Source organism: Chiloscyllium plagiosum, unplaced genomic scaffold (genome assembly GCF_037043375.1).
Source record: "Chiloscyllium plagiosum isolate Xiang-an unplaced genomic scaffold, Cpla_swu_hap1 HiC_scaffold_19, whole genome shotgun sequence".
Lineage (NCBI taxonomy): Eukaryota > Metazoa > Chordata > Chondrichthyes > Orectolobiformes > Hemiscylliidae > Chiloscyllium > Chiloscyllium plagiosum.
The window spans coordinates 5,713,190-5,736,460 of record NW_028270157.1 but is presented as its reverse complement, the minus strand read 5'-3'; the positions used below and the strand labels follow the sequence as shown (position 1 = coordinate 5,736,460).

Below are 23,271 nucleotides of genomic sequence, written 5' to 3'. Positions count from 1 at the left end.
AGAAACAGCAATCAAAAAGGCGAGTGGAATATTGAGCTTCATCCCAAGGCATCTACGCTGTGAAGCTGGGAAAGTGGATGGATGTTAGTGTGACTGGAAGTGTGTTTCCAGTGCGGTTCTGTACAGCTTGCTGCTTGTGGGGTATCTGAATGCTTTGGACTGAAATGTCTCAGAACCACAACATTACGACAGTGCAGAGGGAGACTATTTGGCCCATCGTGCTGGCACATACTCTATCCAATCTGCTGTCGTTTCCCCATATCCCTGCACACCATTACTACCCAAAACAACCTATTGCCTCTTAAATGCCTCAACTGAACCAGTCTCCAGCACATTCCCAGGCTGTGCATCACAGACCCTAGCGACTCGCTGGGTGAGAAAGTTTTCTTTGTCCCATCACTTTAAATTCACACCCTCTTGTTCTTGTTTATTTTACAAGTGAACGCAGCCGTTCCCTGTCTACTCTGTAGTATCTACAACCTACATAAAACGTAGGGGCTATGATGAAGAAGTTCCCAGATGATGCAGAATCGGTAAATAGTGAGGACAATAGCTGTGCACTGCAGGAGGATAACACAGACTTGCTGACTGGACAGAGCTGTGGCAAACACAGTTCAGTCTGGAACAATGTGAGGGGACGCTCTTGGAGGAGGGGGCGTCAACAAGGCAAGGGATTACACTCTGAATGACGGCATCCTGGAATGTACTGAAGGTCAGAGGGACTTTACTGGAGCAAATTACTGCAGATGCTAGAAGTTGATCTGGAAGCAACAATGTTGGAGATCGCAGCAGGTAAGGCAGTATCCGTGGAGAAAGAGCAAGCTAATGTTTCGAGTCTAGGTGTGTCTTCATCAGAGCTGATGTGGCCACATCATCTAGACTTGAAACATTAGCTTGCTCTCTCCCCAGGGATGCTGCCTGAACCATTGCGATCTGCATCACTTATTGCTTTCAGATCAGAGGGGCTTTGCTGTGCACAACCTCTGATCCCTGAATATATCAGGACAGGCAGATAAGGTGGTTACAGACACATATGGGAAACTCTATTAGCTCAGGAGTCGAATACAAGATCAAGGAGTTTATGCTTGAACTGTGTAAAATGCTGGTAAGAGTGCAACTGGAATCCTGTGTGCAGTTCTGGTCAGCACATTACCACTCCAATCTAGACATTACAGGATGGATGTTACTGCACTGGAGAGAGTGCAGAGGAGATTTACCAGGACACTGCCCAGGCTGGAGAATCTGAGCAACGAGGAAAGATTGGAGACGCTGGGGTAGTTTCTCTTGGGGAAGCGACAGTTGAGAGAGGGCCTGATTGAGGTGTATATAATTAAGGGGGAAGGCACATGTCACATTAGTGAGGGAGCCAATCTTCAGTCCACAGACACTCCTGAGCCTCGCCAGCAATCTCTTGTGTTGATCCTGTCTGAATTCATTGACTTTTCTCTCCGCTGATTTGCTGATCATTTCTGACCTTTTGTGGGTTTTAATTTGCACATTTTGGAAAATTTACCTCAGCCTGCACATGTAGAGCTTCAGGACATCCCAAGATTATTTGCAAGTCCTGTGTTGTTTGAAGTGACCTAGAATAGCAGCTGAATATTGCCTAATCTGATATTGTGAGTACAGTTGAAACAGCATAAATAATTAACTGCACTGACTGCACGTCTCACTCTCTCGCAGATCTCATTACAATGGATGTATCACTTGACAAAGAAAAACCACTGTTAATAAATTATCCCTGTGCACGCGTGCAGATATTTTCTCTCCTCTTTGTGTGTGTGTGTGCACAAGAATGTGCCTTTAAAATTTAATCCATTTGCCAACAATAGCCTGCACGGTAAAACCTTAAGAGCTAATATCATGTTTTGCCATCCCCTCTACATGTCAGGGACTAAAATAAGTAATGCGATATATTTTACAGTGAAATATGCAATCAGACGCAAAAGGCTTTCACGTTTTCACAGATTGTTTATTGGATTGGAGAAAAATGATGTCTTTTCTACACAACAGCTGGAAAGACTTTTCTTCAGTGTCTGTATTATCAGAGATGGAGCACAGACTCACTCAAATTCACAAGGCTGTGAATTCTTACTCTGTTATAAAACCGATTATGAGAGCACAAGGTGGATTTCCAATCTGAAAGCTCCACTCCTGTGACTTGGGCTGATAAAAGAGGCTGAGCTTATGAGCAAGAAGCAAGAGTAGGCCATTCGGCCCTTCAAGCCTGTTCAATCAGATCGTGGTTGATTGGATCTTGACCTCAACTCTACATTCATGCACAGTCCTGATATTCTTTCACCTCTCTGACCACATCCCCCCCACCCCCGCCTTTATCACTATGAAGCTATCTGCCTCTGCCTTAAAAATATTGAAAGATTCTGCACCCACTGTCTTTTGAGGAAGGCCACGATGTGGAGGTGCCAATGTTGGATTGGGGTGGACAAGGTCAGAGGTCACACGACACCAGGTTATAGTCCAACAGCTTTCAGAATCTTCACTAGTCGAAGGAGCAACATCCCAAAACTTGTGGTTTCAAATAAACCTGTTGGACTATAACCTGGTGCTATGTGACCTCTGACCTTGAGGAAGGATTTTCCAAAGATTCACAACCCTCTGAGATAAGTTTCCTCATCTCTGTTTTACAACACAGCTGACACTCTGAGGGAGTGCTGCACTGTTGACAGTGCTGCCTACCATTTTAACCAAGGTGCTCTGTGCCTCCCCCAACTGTATTTACTATTTACAGACACCATTTTGAGGAAGAATAGAAAAGTTTTAGCCACACTCTGATTAATATTTACCATTCAATTAACGCTACTCAAAAACAGACAAAGTGTTCATTCACATGGTTTGTGGGATTATGCCACATTGACCTTCACATGGGAATGAGGAGTCAGAGTTCACAGGATGTGGGCATCACTTATTACCCAGTTAGAAGTCAACCATATTACAGTGGGTCTGGAGTCACATGTAGACCAGACCAGGTAAAGATGGCAGTTTTCTTCCCTAACAGACATTAGTGAACCAGATGGGTTCTTTTCCTGATAATCAGCAATGGATTCATGGTCATCATTAGACTCTTAATTCCAATTTTTTTTAACTTGAACTTAAATTCATCTATCTGCTGTGGCAGGATTTGAACCCAGGCCCCTAAAACATTCCTTGGGTTTCTAGATTAACAGTCCAGTGATAATACCAGTAAGCTATTGCCTCCGCCGTTCAGCCCTTTGAGCTTGCACCACCATTTAACATGGTCATGGCTGATCTTGTCCTGGTCTTAACTCCAGTTTCTTGCCTTTTCCCCATCGCCCTTTATCCTGCTTTACTTCAGAAATATATCTATTTCTTTCTTGAACCTTTTGGCTGAATCTGCCTCCACTGTGCTCGGGGGCAGTGAGTTCCACAGATTCACAACCCCCTGAGAGAAGTAGGTTCTCCATATCTCAGTTTGGAACCTAATTCCTCTCACTCGATATTTAATACCTCTTCTTCAAGACTGTCGCATAGGGGAAACATCTGTTCAATGTTCATCTTATGAATTCCCTTTAGCGTTTGATAGACCTCAGTCAGATCGCCCTCATTCTTCTGAGCCCCAGTGAGTACAAGCCACAGCTTTTCAACTGCTCCTCATACCACAGCCCTTTCATCCCTGGAATCAACCTTGTGAACCTCCTCTGAACTGTCTCCAGGCCCATCACATCCTCCCTCAAATTAGAGACCAATACTGGACACAATACTCCTGATGTGGTCTCACCAACACCTTATATAATTGTAACAACTCTTCCTTACTCTTCTAATCATGTCCTTTTGTAATAAATGCCTGTCTTTTCTTGTTAATATTTTGAAGTCTTTAATCAGATCACCCCTTAACCTTCTTATTTTAGAGAAAACAGGCCTAATTTGTATAATCTCTCCTCATAATTTAACCCCTGAAGTCAAGCTTTCATTCTTGTAAATCTACGTTGTACTCCCTCCAAGGCTGATATATCTACCCTAAGGTGTGGTGCCCAGATCTACTCTCAGTGTTCTCTTTCTCTCACACAGGTAATATTCATAGTGGAAGAAGCACAGAACTTTATCATTGCAGAACATTACAAATCAGATGTTAATTCGATTTTGCTGTAACATTCAGTTGGTGCCATGCTTGAACTGAGATTTGAATGGAATAGTAGACACTTCCTGATGAGGGGCTTATGCCCGAAACATTGATTCTCCTGCTCCTCGGATGCTGCTTGACATGCTGTGTTTTTCCAGCACCACACTCTCGACTTCCTCAGCCACTGAAATAGCATCCACTGAAGAGGCAAAATCTCATCAAGAGGGAAAGAGTTCGAGGAAACTCTCCTCCAACTCCAACAGACAATCAAACGTATGGTCATGGAGCCATAGAGCATAGAAAGACCCTTCAGCCCACCATATCTGTGCTGACCATCAAATACCAATCTACACTAATCCCATTGACCTGCACATGGTCCACAGCTGACCGTGCCCTGGCATTTTAAGCGTTCATCCAGATGCTGCCTCCATCACCTTCTCAGGTAGACAACATGAGCAATAACTTGACTGTGATTGGGTGATCAGATAGTCATTTAGTTGCACAGAACTTGAGTAACTCATCTCAGTCTGAAATTGGTGCCCCTTTATTCTGAGACTGTGCCCCTGGTCCTAGACCCTCCCATGAGGGGAAACATCCTCTCAGCATTGACCCTGTCAAGCCCCAATGAGATCACCTCTCATTCTTCTGAACTCCAGTGAGTACAATCCCAACGTGTTCATTCTTTGTTCGTAAGACAATCCCTCCATCCGAGGGATCATTCTTGTGAACTTTCTCTGAACTGCCTCCAACAAATTGAAACAAAATGGGTAGACAATGGCCAAAAGGTTTTATTGCTAGACTGTTAATCCAGAGACCCAGGTAACATCTAGGGTCACAGGTTCTAATCCCATGATGGCAGATGGTGGAATTTGAACTTTTTTTTTAAATCTGGAATTAAGAGTCTAACAATGACCATGAATCAATTGTTGGAAAAATCCATCTGGTTCACAATTGCACTTCAGGAAGGAAACTGCCATCCTTACCTGGTCTGGTCTACATGTGACTCCAGACCCACAGCAATGTGGCTGACTCTCAATTGCTGTCTGGGTAATTAGGGATGGACAATAAATGCTGGCCCAGCCAGTGACACACTCATCATGTGAATGAACAATAAAAAACATTTCCTTACATATTGAAGGCATGGTTAGCAAGTTTGCAAATCACACCAAAATGGGTGGCATAGTAGACAGTGAAGCAGGTTTTCTAAGATTACAAAGGGATCTTGATCAAATGGGTCAATGGGCTAGAAAAATAGCAAATGGAATTCAATCTGGATAAATGCGATGTATTGCATTTTGGTAAAACTAACAGGGGTAGGGTTTATACAATTAATGGTAGGACTTTGGGTAGTGGTGTAGAACAGAGGGATCTGGGGTTCAGGCACATAATTCTTTGGAAGTTTGAGTCACATATAGACATGGTGGTTAAAAAGGTGTTAGCACACTTGCCTTCATTGCTCAGTGCTTTGAGTATAGCAGTTGGGACGTCATGTTGAGGTTGTACAGGACATTGGTGAGGCCTCTTCTGGAATACTGTTCTGGTGGCCCAGTTATACGAAGGATATTAGTAAGCTCAGACAAGATTGACCAGGGTGTTGTTGGGTATGGAAGGTTTGAGTTACAAAGAAAGGCTGGAGAGACTGGGATTTTTTTCACTGGAGTGTAGGAGGCTGTGAGGCAACCTGATAGAGGTTTATAAAATAGTGAGGGGTATAGATACAGTTAATGGTAGTTATCTTTTCCTTAGGGTGGGAGATTTCAAGACCAGGGGGCACATTTTTAAGGTGAGAGGACAGAGATTTAAAAAAGACATGAGGGACAATTTTTTTTACATAGAAGTTTGCTCGTGTTTGGAATAATCTTCCTGAGGAAGTGGTGGATATGGGTGCAATTAGAATATTTAAAAGAGATTTGGACAAGTACATAAATAGGACAAGTTTGAAGTGCTATAAACCAGGAGGAGGCAGATGGGATCAGGTTAGTTTGAGAATATGTTCGGCATGGACTGGTTGGACCATAGGGTCTGTTTCCGTGCTGTATGATACTATTTGCATCAAAACAGCTTACAGCGCTCTAGATGTGGTCACGATGGGAACTGTATAAATGCAAGTTGTTTTTACTCAGATGTGCCATGAATTGTGCTATTTTCAGCCCTGGACTTATTACCCATCAAAATGGAATGATCAAAGGTCACAGCACAGGAGACCATTTGGCCCTTTGACTCTCTCCTAGCTTTCTGAAAGCACAATCTAATAATTCCAACTCATTAAATTTCATAACGTAGGTCGCGGGGGAGAAACTGACAGTGAGGGGCTGAGATGGGGAGAAACATCTTCACTTTGCCTTTGGAATTCTATGCACATCGGTGGGTTGTGAACGTTCAGTGATTGAATGCTTCAAGCCTGGGACTAATGGACGTTTGGACATCTTAAAAAGCCCAAGATATTTTTAGTTGATCATTTATGTGGGAATTTGAAATTGTTGCCCATCCTGAATTGCCCTTCAACCCCATTGCTGTGAGTCTGGAGCCACATGTACACCAGACCAGGTAAGGATGGCAGATTTCCTTCCCTGAAGGACATTAGTGAACCAGCTGGAGTTTTATGACACAAAGGTTCATTGGTTATTGTCAGACTTTCAATTCCAATTTTTAAATTTAATTCAAATTCCACCATTTGGCTGCAGTGGGATATAAACCTGGGAATTTTGAATATTATTGGTGTCTCTGGATTACTAGAGCAGGAACAATACTCCTTTACCAAGGGATGAGAATGACACAGGGTAGCAGAGATGAGGTGGATCAGTCATGTCCTGATTGAATGGCAGAACAGGTTCGAGGGGCTTGGATTAGGGTGGTGCTGGAAAAGCACAGCAGGTCAGGCAGCATTCAGGGAGCAGAAACGTTTCGGGCAAAAGAGCTTTTCCTGCTCCTCGGACGCTGCCTGACCTGCTGTGCTTTTCCAGCACCACTCTAATCCAGACTTGGGCTTCCAGCATCTGCAGTCCTTGTTTTACCAGGTTCGAGGAACCGAAAGGCCTATTGAGTTCTTAAGTGGTTAAAGTTCTTACCTGTTTGCAGCAAACTTATTAGAGATAAAGCCCCCTGGGATTTGAGTCACAATATAACCCCAGAAAAAGGAGCCGTGAATTAGCCCAACCGTCTCAGGATTCCAGTTGAATTGAGGTTTCTGGAACGAGAGAGAGCAGAATGAGGGAGAATTACTGTGGCCCTTGTCAAATCAGCTCACAATATTATTCCATTTAATTAGATCATCATTTGAAGCAGGCTTTTTGTCGACGTAATCTACAGCAGAACCAAAGAGCTTCATTTCGCCATCAAACAGCTGCTCATCCACAGCCTCTTCCAGTTAAAACACAACAACTCCCAACAGGCATCCTGTAATTCCTCCAACATTTCAGCAAATCTCATTAGAGCTAAGGTAAATGAATTAAAGATTTAGCCAACTTGAAAGAGGTGCTGCCAAGTCCTGTTCCTTTCCATTTTAGTTTACACACACACCTGGGCATAAATATTTGGGATAAAACAGGAGGGGGTGGGGGGCAAGAAGGTTTTAATGTCTCTGAGTGTCTGCTAGCGTGTGGTGAGATAATATGCCTGTTTTCTCATATTTACCGCATGACAGAGTCCCCCTTTGTGAAATCACTATTACAGGGTACAAATTAGATTGCCTGAATCACTTCCTACACATGTTACATCGAGAATGAGTTCAGATATCCTCCAGAAACAACCTGTCAAAGATATTTAATTCCCTTTTCTTAATTTGTTCTGCAGATGAGACCCAGGCCAGCATTGAATGCCCATCGCTAATTCCCTTGAGAAGGTGATGGTGAGCTTCAAGTGTCATTGACCCTTCACCCCGTGTTTAGTAACTGCACCCAGAGTGCTCATAAAGAGGGGCATCCAGGATATTGATGCAACAACAGGGAATGTAATTCCAAGTATGATGGTTGGTGACTTAGCAACACAGAAAATAGAGGCAGGAATAGGCCATTCAGCCCATCAAGGCTGCTTTTCCATTCAAGGTGATCATAGCTCATTCTCTAACTCTCTTCCCAACATCTCTAGAAGTATAGAAACACTATAATTATCGAAGGGAAACTTGCAGATGGTTGGATTCCCGGACGCTTGCTGAGCTTGTTTCTATTCTGGGTGTGGGCTTGGGAAGTGCTGTTGAAGGATATGAGTGAGTAGGAACCTTCCTCAAGCAGTGAGAACCTTTGTCTCCATCATCCCTCAGAGGGCTCTGAGTCTTCCCTCCCTGAAAGACAGTGGTAGATCTTTGATGACCAAGAGGTTGAAAGATGATCTGAGGTATGTAGGAATGTAGAGTTGAGGTTAAAATCAGATCAGCCCTGATTTTATTGAATCATGGAGTAGACTCAAAGGGCAAAGTGGGTCTACACTTGATCCTTGTCAAAAAGCGTGATGCTGGCAAAGCACAGCTGGTCAGGCAGCAGCCGAGGAGCAGGAGAGTTGATGATTCGAGCATGAGCTCTTCATCAGGAATGTTCAAAATGTCGACTCCTGCTCCTCAGATGCTGCCTGATCTGCTGCGCTTTTCCAGCGCCACAAATTCTGACTCTGATCCCCAGCATCTGCAGTCCTCACTATCTCCTAGTGTTTTTCCTTGTTTGTATGACACAGCCAGCCATGGCCTCAAGGCCCAGAGCATTGAACTCAATTTCCCAACCCACTGGAAATTTTGTGAGGTGTTCTTAGGAGTTGTTGTTCCATACCACAGGTATAGCAAGGGTGTGATGGCTTAGTGGGTAAATCGCTGGGCTAGTAGTCTAAGGATCTGGTGATCTGAGTTCAAACCCCACTAGACCACCAAGGAATTCTAAACTTAATGTACTACCATAACTAAAAAGTGAACAATAGCATGATGCTATAGGAGGTTGTTAAAAGCCATCCATTGCTGTCCTCTTCAGCAAATCTGTCATCCTTACCCACTGTGACTCTAAAAGCACAGCAAGGTGGTTAATTCTTAACTGCTTTCTGAAATGTCTGAGAATCAAGATTAATTCTTCATACAAATCTCCTCTAATGTTAGGTTATCTCAGCAAATCCCTCTTTTCATTTCTCCTTCATGTACTTATCTCACTTCCTCTTAAATGTATCCCTGATTTCGAGAGTCAAAGGAACGTCAGTCTCGCTGAGAGAAGGGGGCAGGTGTGGAAGCAGAGAATCTCGAGCTGGAGTTGGGGGCACACTTTAAAATTCAGGGGTCTCCCATTTAAAACAGAGATGCGGCAAACTTTTATCTCTCAGAGGGTCACAAGTCTTTGGAAAGGCCTGCATGGAAAAGGTGGTGGAAAGCTTCAGACCATAAGACCGTGAGATATAAGAGCATAAGTGGGCCATTCAGCCCGTCAGTCTGCTCCAGCATTCAACGAGGTCACGGCTGATCTGATCATTATCAACTCCAATTTCTTGCTTTGTCCTTGTAACTCTTACTACCTCAGCCTTGGATATACTTAATGACCCACCACCTATGGCTCTCTGCTGTAAAGATTCTCACAGATTCACTACCCTATCAGAGAACTAATTCCTCCTCATTTCTGTCTTAAATGGCCAATCTCCCACTCTGAAATTATACTCTCTCGGGTTTTGATAAGGCAGTGCTGGTGATTATCTCGTTAATTATGGGGGTGAAAAGTTGTCGGGGTAGGTGGGAAGAAGAGGACCTTATTGAATTCCGTAGCAGGATTACGGGGGTTGAATGACCTATTCCTGCTTCTTGTTGGTAGCTGTTCTGCTCTGTTAACTCTGGATGACTCTTCAATCTGTGAGAAGGATGTCCCTTTGTTCCTCAGTTGGGGTGGCATCAATCAGAGGGATGTGAAACAGGCAACAAATTCAATGACACAAAGAACTCCTGCCCAGCACCTGTCTGACGATCCGCAGACACTGACTGAAGCGTAAGGCTCCCACAGACGGAAACATGGCCTAATCTAGAAATCAATGATTCCCTGATTTCCCACCCTTCTCCCTTTGCTGGCTACAGTGGCTCATGATGGCAGCTCTCCAACACCTTCTTAAGGCCACTTCAGGAGGACAATGAATGTGGGACTAGTCAGCAGCGCCCACATCTTGCGAATAAATGGATAGATAAAAGGAGAGCTCAGTTTGTACAGCACCTACCTCAATCTTGGCCTTGCCGTTCACGTAGACCGTGTTGTTGTTGACCATCTCCACGATTGCCACGCCCAGGTTGCACCGGATGCCGAAGGAGATGCAGAATCCGAGTCCACTCATGATGGCAATGATATATCGCTTGGGCATTCCGAAGCAGTAGCAGTCACACAATGGCTGCTTCAGGACCACCCTCTTCACCGGCTGGCCATCTTCATTCAACTCAATGTCTTCCTCTTTCTCCACATTCGTGCCATCCACAGCTCTACGGGGGGGGGGAGGGGGGGGGGTGGGGGGGGTGGGGAGAGGGGAGTCGTAGAGAGTCATAGAGTCATACAGCACACAAACAGACCCTTTGGTCCAACTCGTCCATGCTGACCAGGTTTCTTAAACTGAACTAGCCCCATTTCCCTGCGTTTGGCCCATATCCCTCTAAGCCCTTCCTATTCATGTATCCATCCAGATGCCTTTTAAGTGTTATAATTGTACCAGCCTCCGCCACTTCCTCTGGCAGCTCGTTCCCTACTTGCACCACCCTCTGCATGAAAAAGTTGACCCTGGGGTCCCATTTAAATCTTTCCCCTCTCATCTTAAACCTCCCCTACTCTAGGGAAAAGGCCTATGCCCCACTTGATTTTATAAACATTTACAAGGTCACCCTGCAGCCCCTGATGGTCCAGGGATGAAAGTCCCAGCCTATCCAGTCTCCCCCTATAACTCAAACCCTTCAGTCTCGGTAACATCCTTGTAACTCCTTTTTGCACCCTCTCCAGTTTAATAACTTCCTTCCTGTAGCAGTGCGACCAGAACTGGACACAGTACTCCAAAAGGTGGGAGGGATGAGAGAGATCACAAACCTTTGAAAGGTCAGCACATTAATAGGGAGGAGACAGTGGCATTGTGGGAATACCACACAGAAGGAGGTCATTCAGCCCCTCTTATGAAGGAGGCAGTGTCATAGTGGCCATGTCACTGGAATAGTCATCCAGAACCCCGGGTTAATCCCCGGAGTCATGGGTTCAAATCCCACCATGGCAGATGGGAATCCTTCAATTCCATTAATAAATTTGAAATTGGAAACTCATCTGGGTAATGGTCATCAATTGTAAGAAAAACCCAATCGGTTCACTAAAATCCTTTAGGGAAAGAAATCTGCTGTTCTGGCCTACATGTGACTCCAGACCCACGGTAATGTGACTGATTCTTAACTGCCCCCTGCAACAGCTGAGCAAAGCACTCTGTTCAAGAGCAAAAGTGCCAGCCTTGCCAATGACATGGTCATTCTGTGAAAGAATGAATTAAATGATGGAAAATTTCACATTGTGAAGATGGAAGTCTTTCTGTGTATGAAGAAATGAGAGACAGTTTGCAAAGAAATATCTCGAGTTGCTCCCACAAATGTCTTAAGCTGGTCTTTCCATGGAATTCTAATCCGTTCAATAACGTAACTGTCCAATACAATATGTGATACAGTCATTAGGATGTGGCTTTGGAAACTGTACTGACTCACTGGACTAAAGTGGGTTTGTAATATCACCTTGGCGAAAGTGAGGACTGCAGATGCTGGAGTTATCAGAGTCGAGAGTGTGGTGCTGGAAAAGCACAGCAAGTCAGGCAGCATCAGAGAAGCAGGGAAATTGATGTTTCGGGAAAAAGCCCTTCATCTGGAATCCTGATTCTCTTGCTCCTCGGATGCTGCCTGATCTGCTGTGCTTTTCCAGCACCACACTCTCGACTCTGTAATATCACCTGCACAGCTCCTGAGACAATGTGAAGGGGATCTTCTTGCCCAGCACTGTTGATAAACTCTCTGTGAAGTCATGTTCAAGCCGCCCTTTGGCCCATCATATCTACGCTGACCACAAACTACACTAATCCCATTGACCTGCACTTGCTCCATTGCCCACTGTGCTCTGGCAGTTTAATTGCTCATCAGATGCTGCTTCAATGTTATGAGAGTATCTGCCTCCACCACCCTCTCAAGCAGCATGGTCCATATTACTACCACCCTCTGGGTGAAAAACCTTTCTCCTCTAAACCACTTGCTTATCACCTTACACTTACGGTTCTGATCTTAGACATACCTGCCATTGGGAACAGATTCTCATGATCTACCCTATCTAGGCCTACTGCAATCAGATTCCCCCCTCAGCTTTTGTTCCTCAGAACTCCCTAGGGATCAACAATTCTTTGTATAAGCCCTTCCCTTAGTTGGAGTGGGACCATTTGGCGCGAGCGATTTGGCATGGCTGGTTTGGCGTAGACCCATTTAGGCGCAGAACTGTTTTGTAGTTATTCAGTAGTTTGTAGTTATTATTAAAATAAAATAAAACCCATTAAAATGCCATCAACAATTTTGTTGTCAAAACGTGGAAAGGAAAAGTGCTCATACAACAGCTATATATACGTATTTGATAGATATGCCGCTGATAAGATAACAAAGTTTTGGAGATGAGAGAAGAAGGACATTTGCAAAGCTCGAATTCATGTTATAAATGGTGACCTAGTGAAACAAATTAATGAACATTCACATGCAGCTTCGGCATCTAAGGTGCAAAGAGATACCGTCATTTCAAAGAAAAGAAACGCGCTGCTGAAACTGCCCATAGTTTTGAATAAATGTCATATTTTAGATTTTTCGTATTTACCTTATTTCTTTTATTTTTATTTTCTTTTTGACATTTTTACTAAAGAGGATAAACATTATTTTTCTTTTTATTGCATTCATTAATGCTTTTAACTAAACCTGAAAAGGAATAAATATGAACTGCGCCGAAACAGTTCTGCGCCTAAATGGGCTGCGCCAAACCGGCCTCGCCGAATCGCTTGCACCAAAATGGCTGCACTGAATGGTCCTACACCCTCCCTTAGTAATGCATCACCTCACATGAATTGGGATTAAATTCCATCTGCCATTGCTCTGCCCAGTTTACCAGCTGATCCACATCAGACTGTAGCCTGATCTTCCTCACTATCAGCAACACCACTAATTTTTGTGTCAGCTGCAAACTGACTAATTAAACCTTATACATTCACACTCAAGTTGTTACTGTATGTAACAAACAACAAGGGTCCCAGCACTGATCCCTGTAGTACACCACTGGTCAGCAGCTTCCAATCACAGAAACATCTCTCCACCATCATTCTTTGCCTCCTACTTGGAAGCCAGTTTTGATTCCAGTTTGCCATGGGCTCTTACCTTTGGACCAGCCTTCTTTGATGGACCTTGTCCAAGGCCTTACTGAAACTCCATGTAAACTACATCAACTGCATGGCCCCCAATATATTTAATCACCTCTTCAAAAAACTCAATTAAATTAGTCAGACAGGAACTCCCTCTAACAAATCTGTGCTGACTATCCCTGATCAATCCCTGCTTTTCCAAGTATTGATTAATCGTATTCTTCAGAATATTTTCCAATAATGTCCCTCCCCCTGCTGTCGGACTATCTGCTCTGTAATTACCTGGCCTGTTCCTACTGCCCTTCTTGAACAAAGGAGCCACATTAGCTATCCTCCAGTCGTCTGGCATTTCGCCTGTGGCCAGCGAAGTATTAAATATCACCATCAGGGCCCCAGCAATCTCCTCTCTTACCTCCGATAACAGACTGGGATACATCTCATCAGGCTCTGGGGACTTATACACCTGTATGCCAGATAAAACATTTTTAAAAATGCTTCAAGTATTTTTAGGGGAACAGCAATAATTGGAAATTACATTTCACCATCATTGTCCATCTACACCTCTGCCTTTAACATTCTATCTCCCTTTCAGGATTTACTTCTCTTAGAACTCCTTTCTGCCTCTGCCTCCTTCTTCCTATCTGTATCTTTCTGAATCTCTATCTCCATCTATATCCATCTCTACTTGTTCCTATACCAGTGTCTTTGCTTTCATTTCATTTCTTTGCATTCCATGTCCAAATGCAGCAAAATCTAGACACCATCCAGGCTTAGGCTGACAAGTGGTAAGTAATATTCATGCCACACAAGTGCAAGGCAATGCCCATCTCCAAGAACAGGGAATGTAACCATTGCATTTTGACATTCAATGGCATTACCATCTATGAATCTGTCACTATCAACATCCTGGCAGTTACCATTGACCAGAAATTCAACTCTCATGCCATATAAATGCAGAGGCTACAAGAGCAGGTCAGAGTGTGGGAGCCCTGCAGTGGATAACTCACCTCCTGACTCCTCAAAGCCTGTCCACCATTTATAACCACAAGTGTGATGGAATACTGCTTGACAACATCCAGGACAAAGCAGCCCGCTTGATTGGTACCACATTCACAGACATTCACTCCCTCCACCACTGACACTCAGTAGCAGCAGTGTGTGCCATCTACAAGATGCACTGCAGAAATTCACCAAAGATCCTCAGCATCACCTTTCAAACCCACGACCACTTCCCTCCAAAAGAACAAAGACTGCAGATAAATGGGAACACCCTCATCTGCAATTTCCCTCCAAGCCACTCACCATCCTGACTTGGAAATATATCTCTGTCCCTTCAGTGTCACTGGGTCGAGATCCTGGATTTCCCTCCCTAAGGGCATTGTGGGTCTACCTACAGCACATGGACTGCAGCAGTTCAAGAAGGCAACTCACCCCCACCTTCTCAAGGGGCAACTAGGGATGGGAATAGACAATGGTCCTTGCACATCTCATGAGTGAACAATTTCAAAGAAATCTCTTTATCTCCCCGTAACTCTGTATCTGAATTCACCTCCACATCAATGTCCTTTGAGAGATGCTCTAATGCTCTTCAGTGTGAGTCATGACTGGACATCCTTTCAACTAGATGGAGCTGAAGTACAGATCCACGGTAATCTAATCGAATTGACGGCCTGAATGGCCTTCTCTTATTTCTTGCAAAGAAGGTTTGCACACTTTCCTCTTACAAATCACTTGAGAGCATGCTCCTGAGACTCCCCCTGGGGTTTATTTAAGACCGAGGCATGCAGTCTTCCAAACCCCTCCATCTCTCCCCCCCTCCTCCCTCCAACATTGGCCCTGGATTTCTGCGGTTTTCTGGAAGAATGCCTGTGAGTCTGTGCCTGTGCTTTGGAGATGTTGAAATGAAATCCTGCTAGTTCGATCCCAGTTGACCTGGAAATTTTCCCAAAGTGCTCAGCAATATTTACACCTCTATCAAAAAGAAATGATCCAGCTATTCCCCTCACTGATGTTGGTGAGAACTCATCAAATGTACATTCTCAGCCAAGTTTCCTCACATCACAACAGTGACAGCATTTTAAAGGACAACTGAATTTATTGATTGAGATGCACTTTGGGACTGTGCTGAGGCCATTTGTAATCTTGTGTGAATGCATATCTTCAAAGAGGTTTTAGTGATTTTTTTTCCCAGTGATATAGTTACCTTTTATTACGTTCCATTGTGCTGGGGAAATAATTCCATCCATGCTTCATGTGTAATGAATTGTAACCCCTCTCTTTGGTAATACTCAGTGGAAATGTTCCCCTATCCCTCACATATATATCTCTCCCCATATATGTCCAAGTCAGATCACAAGACATTTGCAGATAACAGAGGGCACTCAGCCTTTCACATTTCCATCTAGCAGGGCACCACCGTTTGATCATTGCAATATGTTTTTGGAACATTACCACACAGGAGGCCACTCAGCCCACTATTCCACTATAGTGGTGCAGCAGTTATTGTCACTGGCCTAGTCTAATATTCTGGGGACATGGGTTCAAATCCTACCATGGCAGCTCATCAAGTTCAAATGTTTCTGAAACAAAAACACGAGCCTAATGGTAGCAATATAACCATCTAAAAACCCACCTTCAGGAAAGGAAACCTGCCATCCTTATCTGGGCTACCTGGGACTCCAGACCCACAGCAATGTGGCTGTCTCTTCAGTCCCTCTGAACCAACCAACTCAACCACTCCATGGCTCAACACTTCAACTCCCCCTCCCACTCCACCAAGGACATGCAGGTCCTTGGACTCCTCCATCGCCAGACCATGGCAACACGACGGTTGGAGGAAGAGCGCCTCATCTTCCGCCTGGGAACCCTCCAACCACAAGGGATGAACTCAGATTTCTCCAGTTTCCTCATTTCACCTCCCCCCACCTTGTCTCAGTCAAATTCCTCGAACTCAGCACCGCCTTCCTAACCTGCAATCTTCTTCCTGACCTCTCCGCCCCCACCCGACTCCGGCCTATCACCCTCACCTTGACCTCCCTCCACCTATCGCATTTCCAACGCCCCTCCCCCAAGTCCCTCCTCCCTACATTTTATCTTAGCCTGCTGGACACACTTTCCTCATTCCTGAAGAAGGGCTTATGCCCGAAACGTCAATTCTCCTGTTCCTTGGATGCTGCCTGACCTGCTGCGCTTTTCCAGCAACACATTTTCAGCTCTGATCTCCAGCATCTGCAGACCTCACTTTCTCCTCAAATTAGGGTCAGGCAATAAACATTGGTCTGGACAGCCATGTCCCCCATCCAATGAAGATGGTAGTGAATCTGTGGGACTCATCGCTGCTGTGCAGGCCGAGTCACTGAATGTATTTAAGACAGAGATTCTTGATTGGTGAGGGAATTAATGGTTATGGGGGAAGGCAGGAGAATGGGTTTGAGAAACATATCAGCCATGGTCAAATGGTGGAGCAGACATGATGGGCTGAATGGCCTTCTTCTGCTCCTCTATCTTGCAGTTACCTGGTGTATAATAAATAATAACTTTTTTAAAATCCTTATATTGGCTTTTTAAAGGAGCTCTCCAAATTTTGGTCATACCTGGAATCCCAGGAAGGGTAGACCCAGGTACACATATCTCCTTACAGTCGGTGAGGCAGATATTTACTTCAATAACAGCTGTTATGGTCATCATCACAGGAAGTGCTTTACATTCCACATTTTATTCATTGATTTTAAATTCCACCAGTTCCCATGATAGGATTTGATCCCATATTCCCAGAGCTTCTAGCACAGCGGACTGGATTACTAATCCCGTGACATTATCACCATGCCACCATCATTCAGAGACAGAGTGAAGAGAAGAGCCTAAACGTGGCGTTGAAATTACACAGGCCCATGGCTAAGATGAAGTTTTCTTTTACTCATTCGTGGCATATGGGTGTTACTACCTGGGCCCAGCATTTAGTGCCCCATCCCTAGTTGCCCCTTGAGAGGGTGGGGGTGTGCAGCCTTCTTGAACCGCTGCAGTCCATGTGCTGTAGGTAGACCCACAATGCCTTTAGGGAGGGAATTCCAGGATTTTGACCTAACGACAGTGAAGGAACGGTGGTATACTTCCAAGTCAGGATGGTGAGTGGCTTTGAGGGGAACTTGCAGGGGGGTGGTGTTCCCATGTATCTGCTGCCCTTGTCCTTCTAGATGGAAGCGGTCGTGGGTTTGGAAGGTGCTGTCTGAGGATCTTTGGTGAATTTCTGCAGTGCATCTTGTAGATAGTACACACTGCTGCTACTGAGCGATGGCAGATGTGTGGTGCCAATCAAGCAGGGGCTGCTTTGTCCTCGTTGGTGTCAAGGTTCTTGAGTGTTGTTGGAGCTGCCCCCATCCAGGCAAGTGAGGAGTATTCCATCACACTCCTGACTTGTGCCTTGTAGATGGTGGACAGGCTTTGGGGAGTCAGGAGGGGAGTTACTCACCACAGTAATCCTAGCCCCATGTGCATTCTCACTAATTTCCAATACCTTTTATTCCCCTTGCTCATTAAGAATCTATTGAACTGTGCCTGCGAAAGACTCAAGGACTCAGCTGCCTTTTCAGAAAGAGAGATCCAAGGACTTACAATCCTGTATGAGGGAAAACAAAATTCTCATTATCTCTGTTTGAAAAGGGTGACCCGTTATTTTTAAACAGTGACCTCTAGCTTTAGCTTCTCCCACAGGAGGAAACATCTTCTCCACATCCACCCTGTACAGACCAGCGTTCCTACTCATATTCCCTCCAGCTGCATGGGCCTCCAAATCCCATGAATGACAGCGACTTCCAGAATCGAAGGCTTCTCCATGATTGACGTGTACATGCTGATCGCCGTGTGTGGAACATAAGACCATAAGACGTAGGAATAGAAATTAGGCCATTCAGCCTGTCAGGTCTCCTCCACCATTCAATCTTGGCTGATACGTTTCTCAGGGAGGAGGTGAAAGCCAGGGCTGCAGATGCTGGAGATCAGAGTTGAGAGTCTGGTGCTGGAAAAGCGCATCAGATCAGGCAGCATCCAAGGAGCAGGAGAATCAACATTTCGGGTGTAAGCCCTTCATCGGGATTCCTGATTCTCCTGCTCCTCGGATGCTGCCTGACCTGCTGTGCTTTTCCAGCACCACACTCTTGACTCTGATAAGTTTCTCAACCCCATTCTCCTGCTTTCTCCCTGTAACATTTGATCTCTTTGACAATCAAGAACCTATCTATCTCTGTCTTAAATATTCTCAATGACCCGGCCCCCACAGCCTTCTGTGGCAATGCATTCCACAGATTCCCCACTGTCTGACTGAAGAAGTTTCTCCTTATCTCCGTTCTAAAGGGTCATCCCTTTACTCTAAGGCTGTGCCCTCGGGTCTTAGTTTCTCCTACCAATGGAAGCATCTTCCCAACATCCCCTCTGTCCAGGCCGTTCAGTATTCTGTAAGAGTACTGATGTGTATGCAGCCATGAAACCTAGAGGGAATGCTGGTCAAGATTCTTCAGCATCTTATGTTTCAATCAAGTCACCCCTCACTTTTCTAAACTCTAGCAGATACCAGCCTGGTCTGTCCAGCCTCCCCTCTACATTCCAGGTCTCAGTTGAATAAACCGTCCTTGAGCTATCTTCAACACATTTACATCCTTCCTTGAATATGGTGATCAATACTGCGTGCAGTACTCCAGATGTGGTCACACCCGTGCTGTGTAGAACTGTAAACTCACTCCTTTGTATTCTATTCCCCTTGCAATGAGCAATCACACTCTATTAGCTTTCTTAATTACTTGCTTAACTTGCAAACTGACCTTTTGTTATTCATACACTTGTACACCCAGATCCCTTTGCATCTCAGAGCTCCACAATCTCTCACTGTTTAGATAATATGCTTTTTTTTTACTCTTCCTGCTAAACTGGACAATTCCACATTTTTGTACATTATATCTCATTTGTCAAATCTTTGCCAGTTGATCAATGTCTTTTCCTGTTCCCTGGCTCTGTAAACAATTTTGTGGTGGGGGTAGAAGGAGCTCCTTAACCCCAGATGAAGGAAGGCTCCCTGACTGTAGTGGGTCATGTTGTAATCAAATTCAGAACCTGCGGGTGAAAGGAAAATGGAATCCCACTCCTTAAGGCACTGCAGTTTTAATCCAATGAACTAACGATGGTTCTGTGATCTGTAATAGTTCAGCATTGTACTTATTGTCAATACCTTTTTGACGTTTCCAAAGACTGAGCTACAGTCAATGAAGGAACTTGAATTTCAATAGCATGTTGTGACACTCCAAGCACTTTGCAGTCACTGAAGTATTTTTATTGTGTAATCATTGCAAAGAGGGAGGACACATGGTAGCCACATTGTGCAAGCTCCCACAAGATAGCAACTTGATAACCATAAGTCCCATAAGACATAGGAGCAGAAATTAGGCCATTCAGCCCATCGGGTCTGCTCCGCCATTCAATCCTGGCTGATAAGTTTCTCAACCCCATTTCTCGCTTTCTCCCTGTAACCCTTGATCCCCTTGACAATCAAGAACCTATCTATCTCTGTCTTAAATACACTCAATGACCTGGCCTTCTGTGGCAATGAATTCCACAGATTTACCACTCTCTGACTGAAGAAGTTTCTCCTGATACAGGTGATGTTGATTGAGGGATAACTATTGACCAAGACAATAACGTCATGAGATCTTTTACAAATACCTGACAGGACAGGCGTGGCCTCAGTTTAACGACTGCTCTGAGAGAGAGAGAGAAAAAAAACCTTGTATTGTGCAGCATTCCCTCAGGAGGATCACTGTGGGTGTAAAGCTGGGTGAGTAGCTCAAATTGTTGGAAAGCGACTTTTGAATGAGAACACAGAGGGCTGACACCTAACCCATGTAAATGATGAATAGCAGAGGCTGCAGCAGATTTCAAGAATGTATCACATTCCCAAGTTAAAGGGATCACATTGAGAAATTGCAGCAGATTTATTCCAGCGCGGTCTCAGCCACTTGACATAAAACATTCCAGCTTACACATTCTTAACAAACCACAAGCTTCATTTACCCAGCACCTTGAGCCCAGTAAAAATATCCCGAGATGTATCAAGGTGAGTTTTATCAGACACAATTTGACACCAAGCCCCCATTGGATGAACGGGAGAGTGAGTGAGCGAGAGCTCAGTCACCATAATAGGTTTTTGGGAGGTTCCTGAATAAAGGAGAGTAGGGAGGGAGGCTGAGAGATTTACGGAGGGTAATCCAGAGGCTGAGAGTGAGGCAGCCACTAACGGTGGACTGATTAAGGTCAGGGATGTTCAGGAAGTCAAGTTTGAAGGAGTACAGCTATCTTAGCGGGTCATGGGGCTGATGGAGACCACAGATATCAGAATGGAGGTGAGAATTCTTAAATTAAACCAAGATCTGTGGATGCTGGAAATCTGAAAGAAGAAGAGTGTGCTGGAGAAACTCAGGGTGTTCTGAAGAATGGTCTCTGAACTCCAAACGTTAACTCTGTTTCTCTCTCCAAAGGGACTGCCAGACTTGCTGGGTTTCTCCAGCATTTTCTGTTCCTGTTTGAAGATTTTTAAACACCCAGGCTTTCAGGGGGTTGATCCATGAGCCTCAGAGGTAATGGGTGAATGTGACTTTAGTGCAATCGAGGAAAGTGGGGAATGTGGATAACCGAAGCCATGGAGCAGTAATTACAGCAGTCAAAGATGTTTAAATATCAGAGCATATTTTAGGAATAAGCAATCATTTCAATTTTATTAATGCATTTATTGTTAATTCATAAACCATCCTTTTGTAAAGAATTACCTTGCATAGCACACACAGTTTAATTCAAGCTGTAAGATAAATACATCTGTAAAACCAACATTAATTATGGCAGATTCTCAAATTAGTAAACACTTGCTCGTGGTTTAAAAAGCTGCACTTTAAAAGCACTGTCAAGTACCAACACTTTGGTAAATCATTGCAAATTAAGGTTCCTTTATTATTGCGATGTTGTTCCATTCTAAACTGCACTGGGGCTGCATTTGTATATCCCTCTGTATCGGGTGGCAGCCGTTGGTTTCCAGTTAGTGACAGTAATAAGGAGCGTTCAATTCAGCTGGATTTCTAATTCATACTTCCTAAATGAGGCTGTTTGCAATCGAGTCTCACTGTGTCTTTCCAGCTTAATGACATTTTGGTCTGAGATAAAGTCTGGACAATTCCTGCCATTGAAAGCCTTCTCTGAAAGGAATCTATTAAAGATTCTGCTGCCTAACAATGGACAGTGTCATCCCAGAACGGTAAACCTTCCTTGCAGCATCTTAACAAAATCTCCTCTTTTGTAACATTACTCAGCAGTCCTTCTTTTTCAATATGAAGGTGCTGGACTAACATTTTATTAATGACGGATGAACAATGTTGAATATTGTCTCAGTTTGCAATGTGGGACCGGGAGGGTTGGGGAGACTTGGAGATATCTCAAGAAATCTTATCAAACCTGTCAATTCCATAATACTAACGTGATGTGATTAACTGTTTTATATTATTGAAGATATTCTCCCAAACTAGTTTCATTTCAAAGAAAATCTATTTAATTTTGTAAAACTAAACCAAGTTAACTCCAGTGGTCCACTTCTTGTTTAAAATAAATAAGCTCAGGGACCTGTCCAGATTGATTCATTTTTAAAAATATAAATCATATGAAAGCATAATATTAATCAGAACTTATGTTTTTTTATTGCAGGGCGCTGTGTGCCTTTCTTTAAAGAAAGGTTCACAGGTAAGATCAACTTGTCTGCGTTTTTGTCTCTGTACTAAAGTTTAATAAATGTGGTTGATTTTACATTCCCGGTCAGATTGTGACCCACTTAGTTTTGTTCCCCCGACTCAATCTTCGATCACATCCCCTTTCAGTGAGTAAGGTCACACACAGGCTTCATCTGTCCAGCTGTAGTGAACTCCCTGCTCAGCCCAGAGCCTGGGGGCAGTACTAACTTGACATGACAGACCCTCCGGCATCCCCACCCACAATTTCAATATTAAGGATTGAATGCAAAACAAAATACCTTTGAATATGCCCCAGAGTGTCTCCCACGCTGTGTTTAGTTTCCTCTTTGACTGGTTGGAAGAAAGTCTCCTTCAGAGTGCCAAACCCTTTGAAGGGCATCTTTGTCTGGCTGAAGAGGGGTATCTAGCCCCGTTTTTGTCTTCCACGAGTTAGATTCTGTCAGAACCTATCAGACCAGGGACATCACCATCCACACCTGGATCATGGTCGCTCTGAACAGGAGTTAGAGATCCCCCGTCTTTATTGAGAGAGTTTGCTCTTTCTCTTCTCTCTGTCTCTCTTGAAGTAAGAATCCTGAGCGACCAAACGTATCTAGAGAGGAGAGCGGATGTGGGTTTGATCATCCATCGTTCAGTCCTTGGTGCTCCTGGGAGATGTGTTGCTGTCCTCACACAGGGAGGGTGACTGGGTGTGCACTCTCCGAAACCATCAAACCGTCAGTGACATCAGTGTACCACACAATCCAATTTCCACTGAGCTGTGACCAGCAGGAGCTCCAACTACCTGTTCAAATGGTTCACAAGACAAGAGGCAGAGAGAGAGAGAGAGAAAGAGAGAGAGAGAGAGAGAGAAGGAGGGATGAGTTTATTAAAAATTGACAGCTTTGTAGTCAGTCTGAATGACGCAGCCTATGGTCTAATGCGAGCAACCTTGCCTTATTGTGACTGTAACTGATAGTGAGGGTGGAAACTCTGTGTTAAAAAGCTTTTTAAATAGAATCTTTCAGAACTTAGAGCATTGTTAATCTCATCGACTTCAAAGCCTCTCTCAGCAATTAA

General features: G+C 44.2%; 1 protein-coding gene across 1 annotated transcript in view; it reads right to left on the bottom strand.

Moving 5' to 3' along the window:
• LOC122559331 (vesicular glutamate transporter 3) overlaps positions 1–23,048 on the bottom strand; it is an 85,572-nt gene extending 62,524 nt beyond the window's left edge. Inside the window, exons 1-3 of the mRNA XM_043708722.2 lie at positions 22,491–23,048; positions 10,265–10,520; positions 7,168–7,286 (exon numbers count right to left, since the gene is read on the bottom strand). Coding sequence (XP_043564657.2) covers positions 7,168–7,286; positions 10,265–10,520; positions 22,491–22,591 — 476 coding nt within the window. The 5' untranslated portion in view covers positions 22,592–23,048. The remainder of the gene's footprint in view (positions 1–7,167; positions 7,287–10,264; positions 10,521–22,490) is intronic.
• Positions 23,049–23,271: the final 223 nt, after the last annotated feature.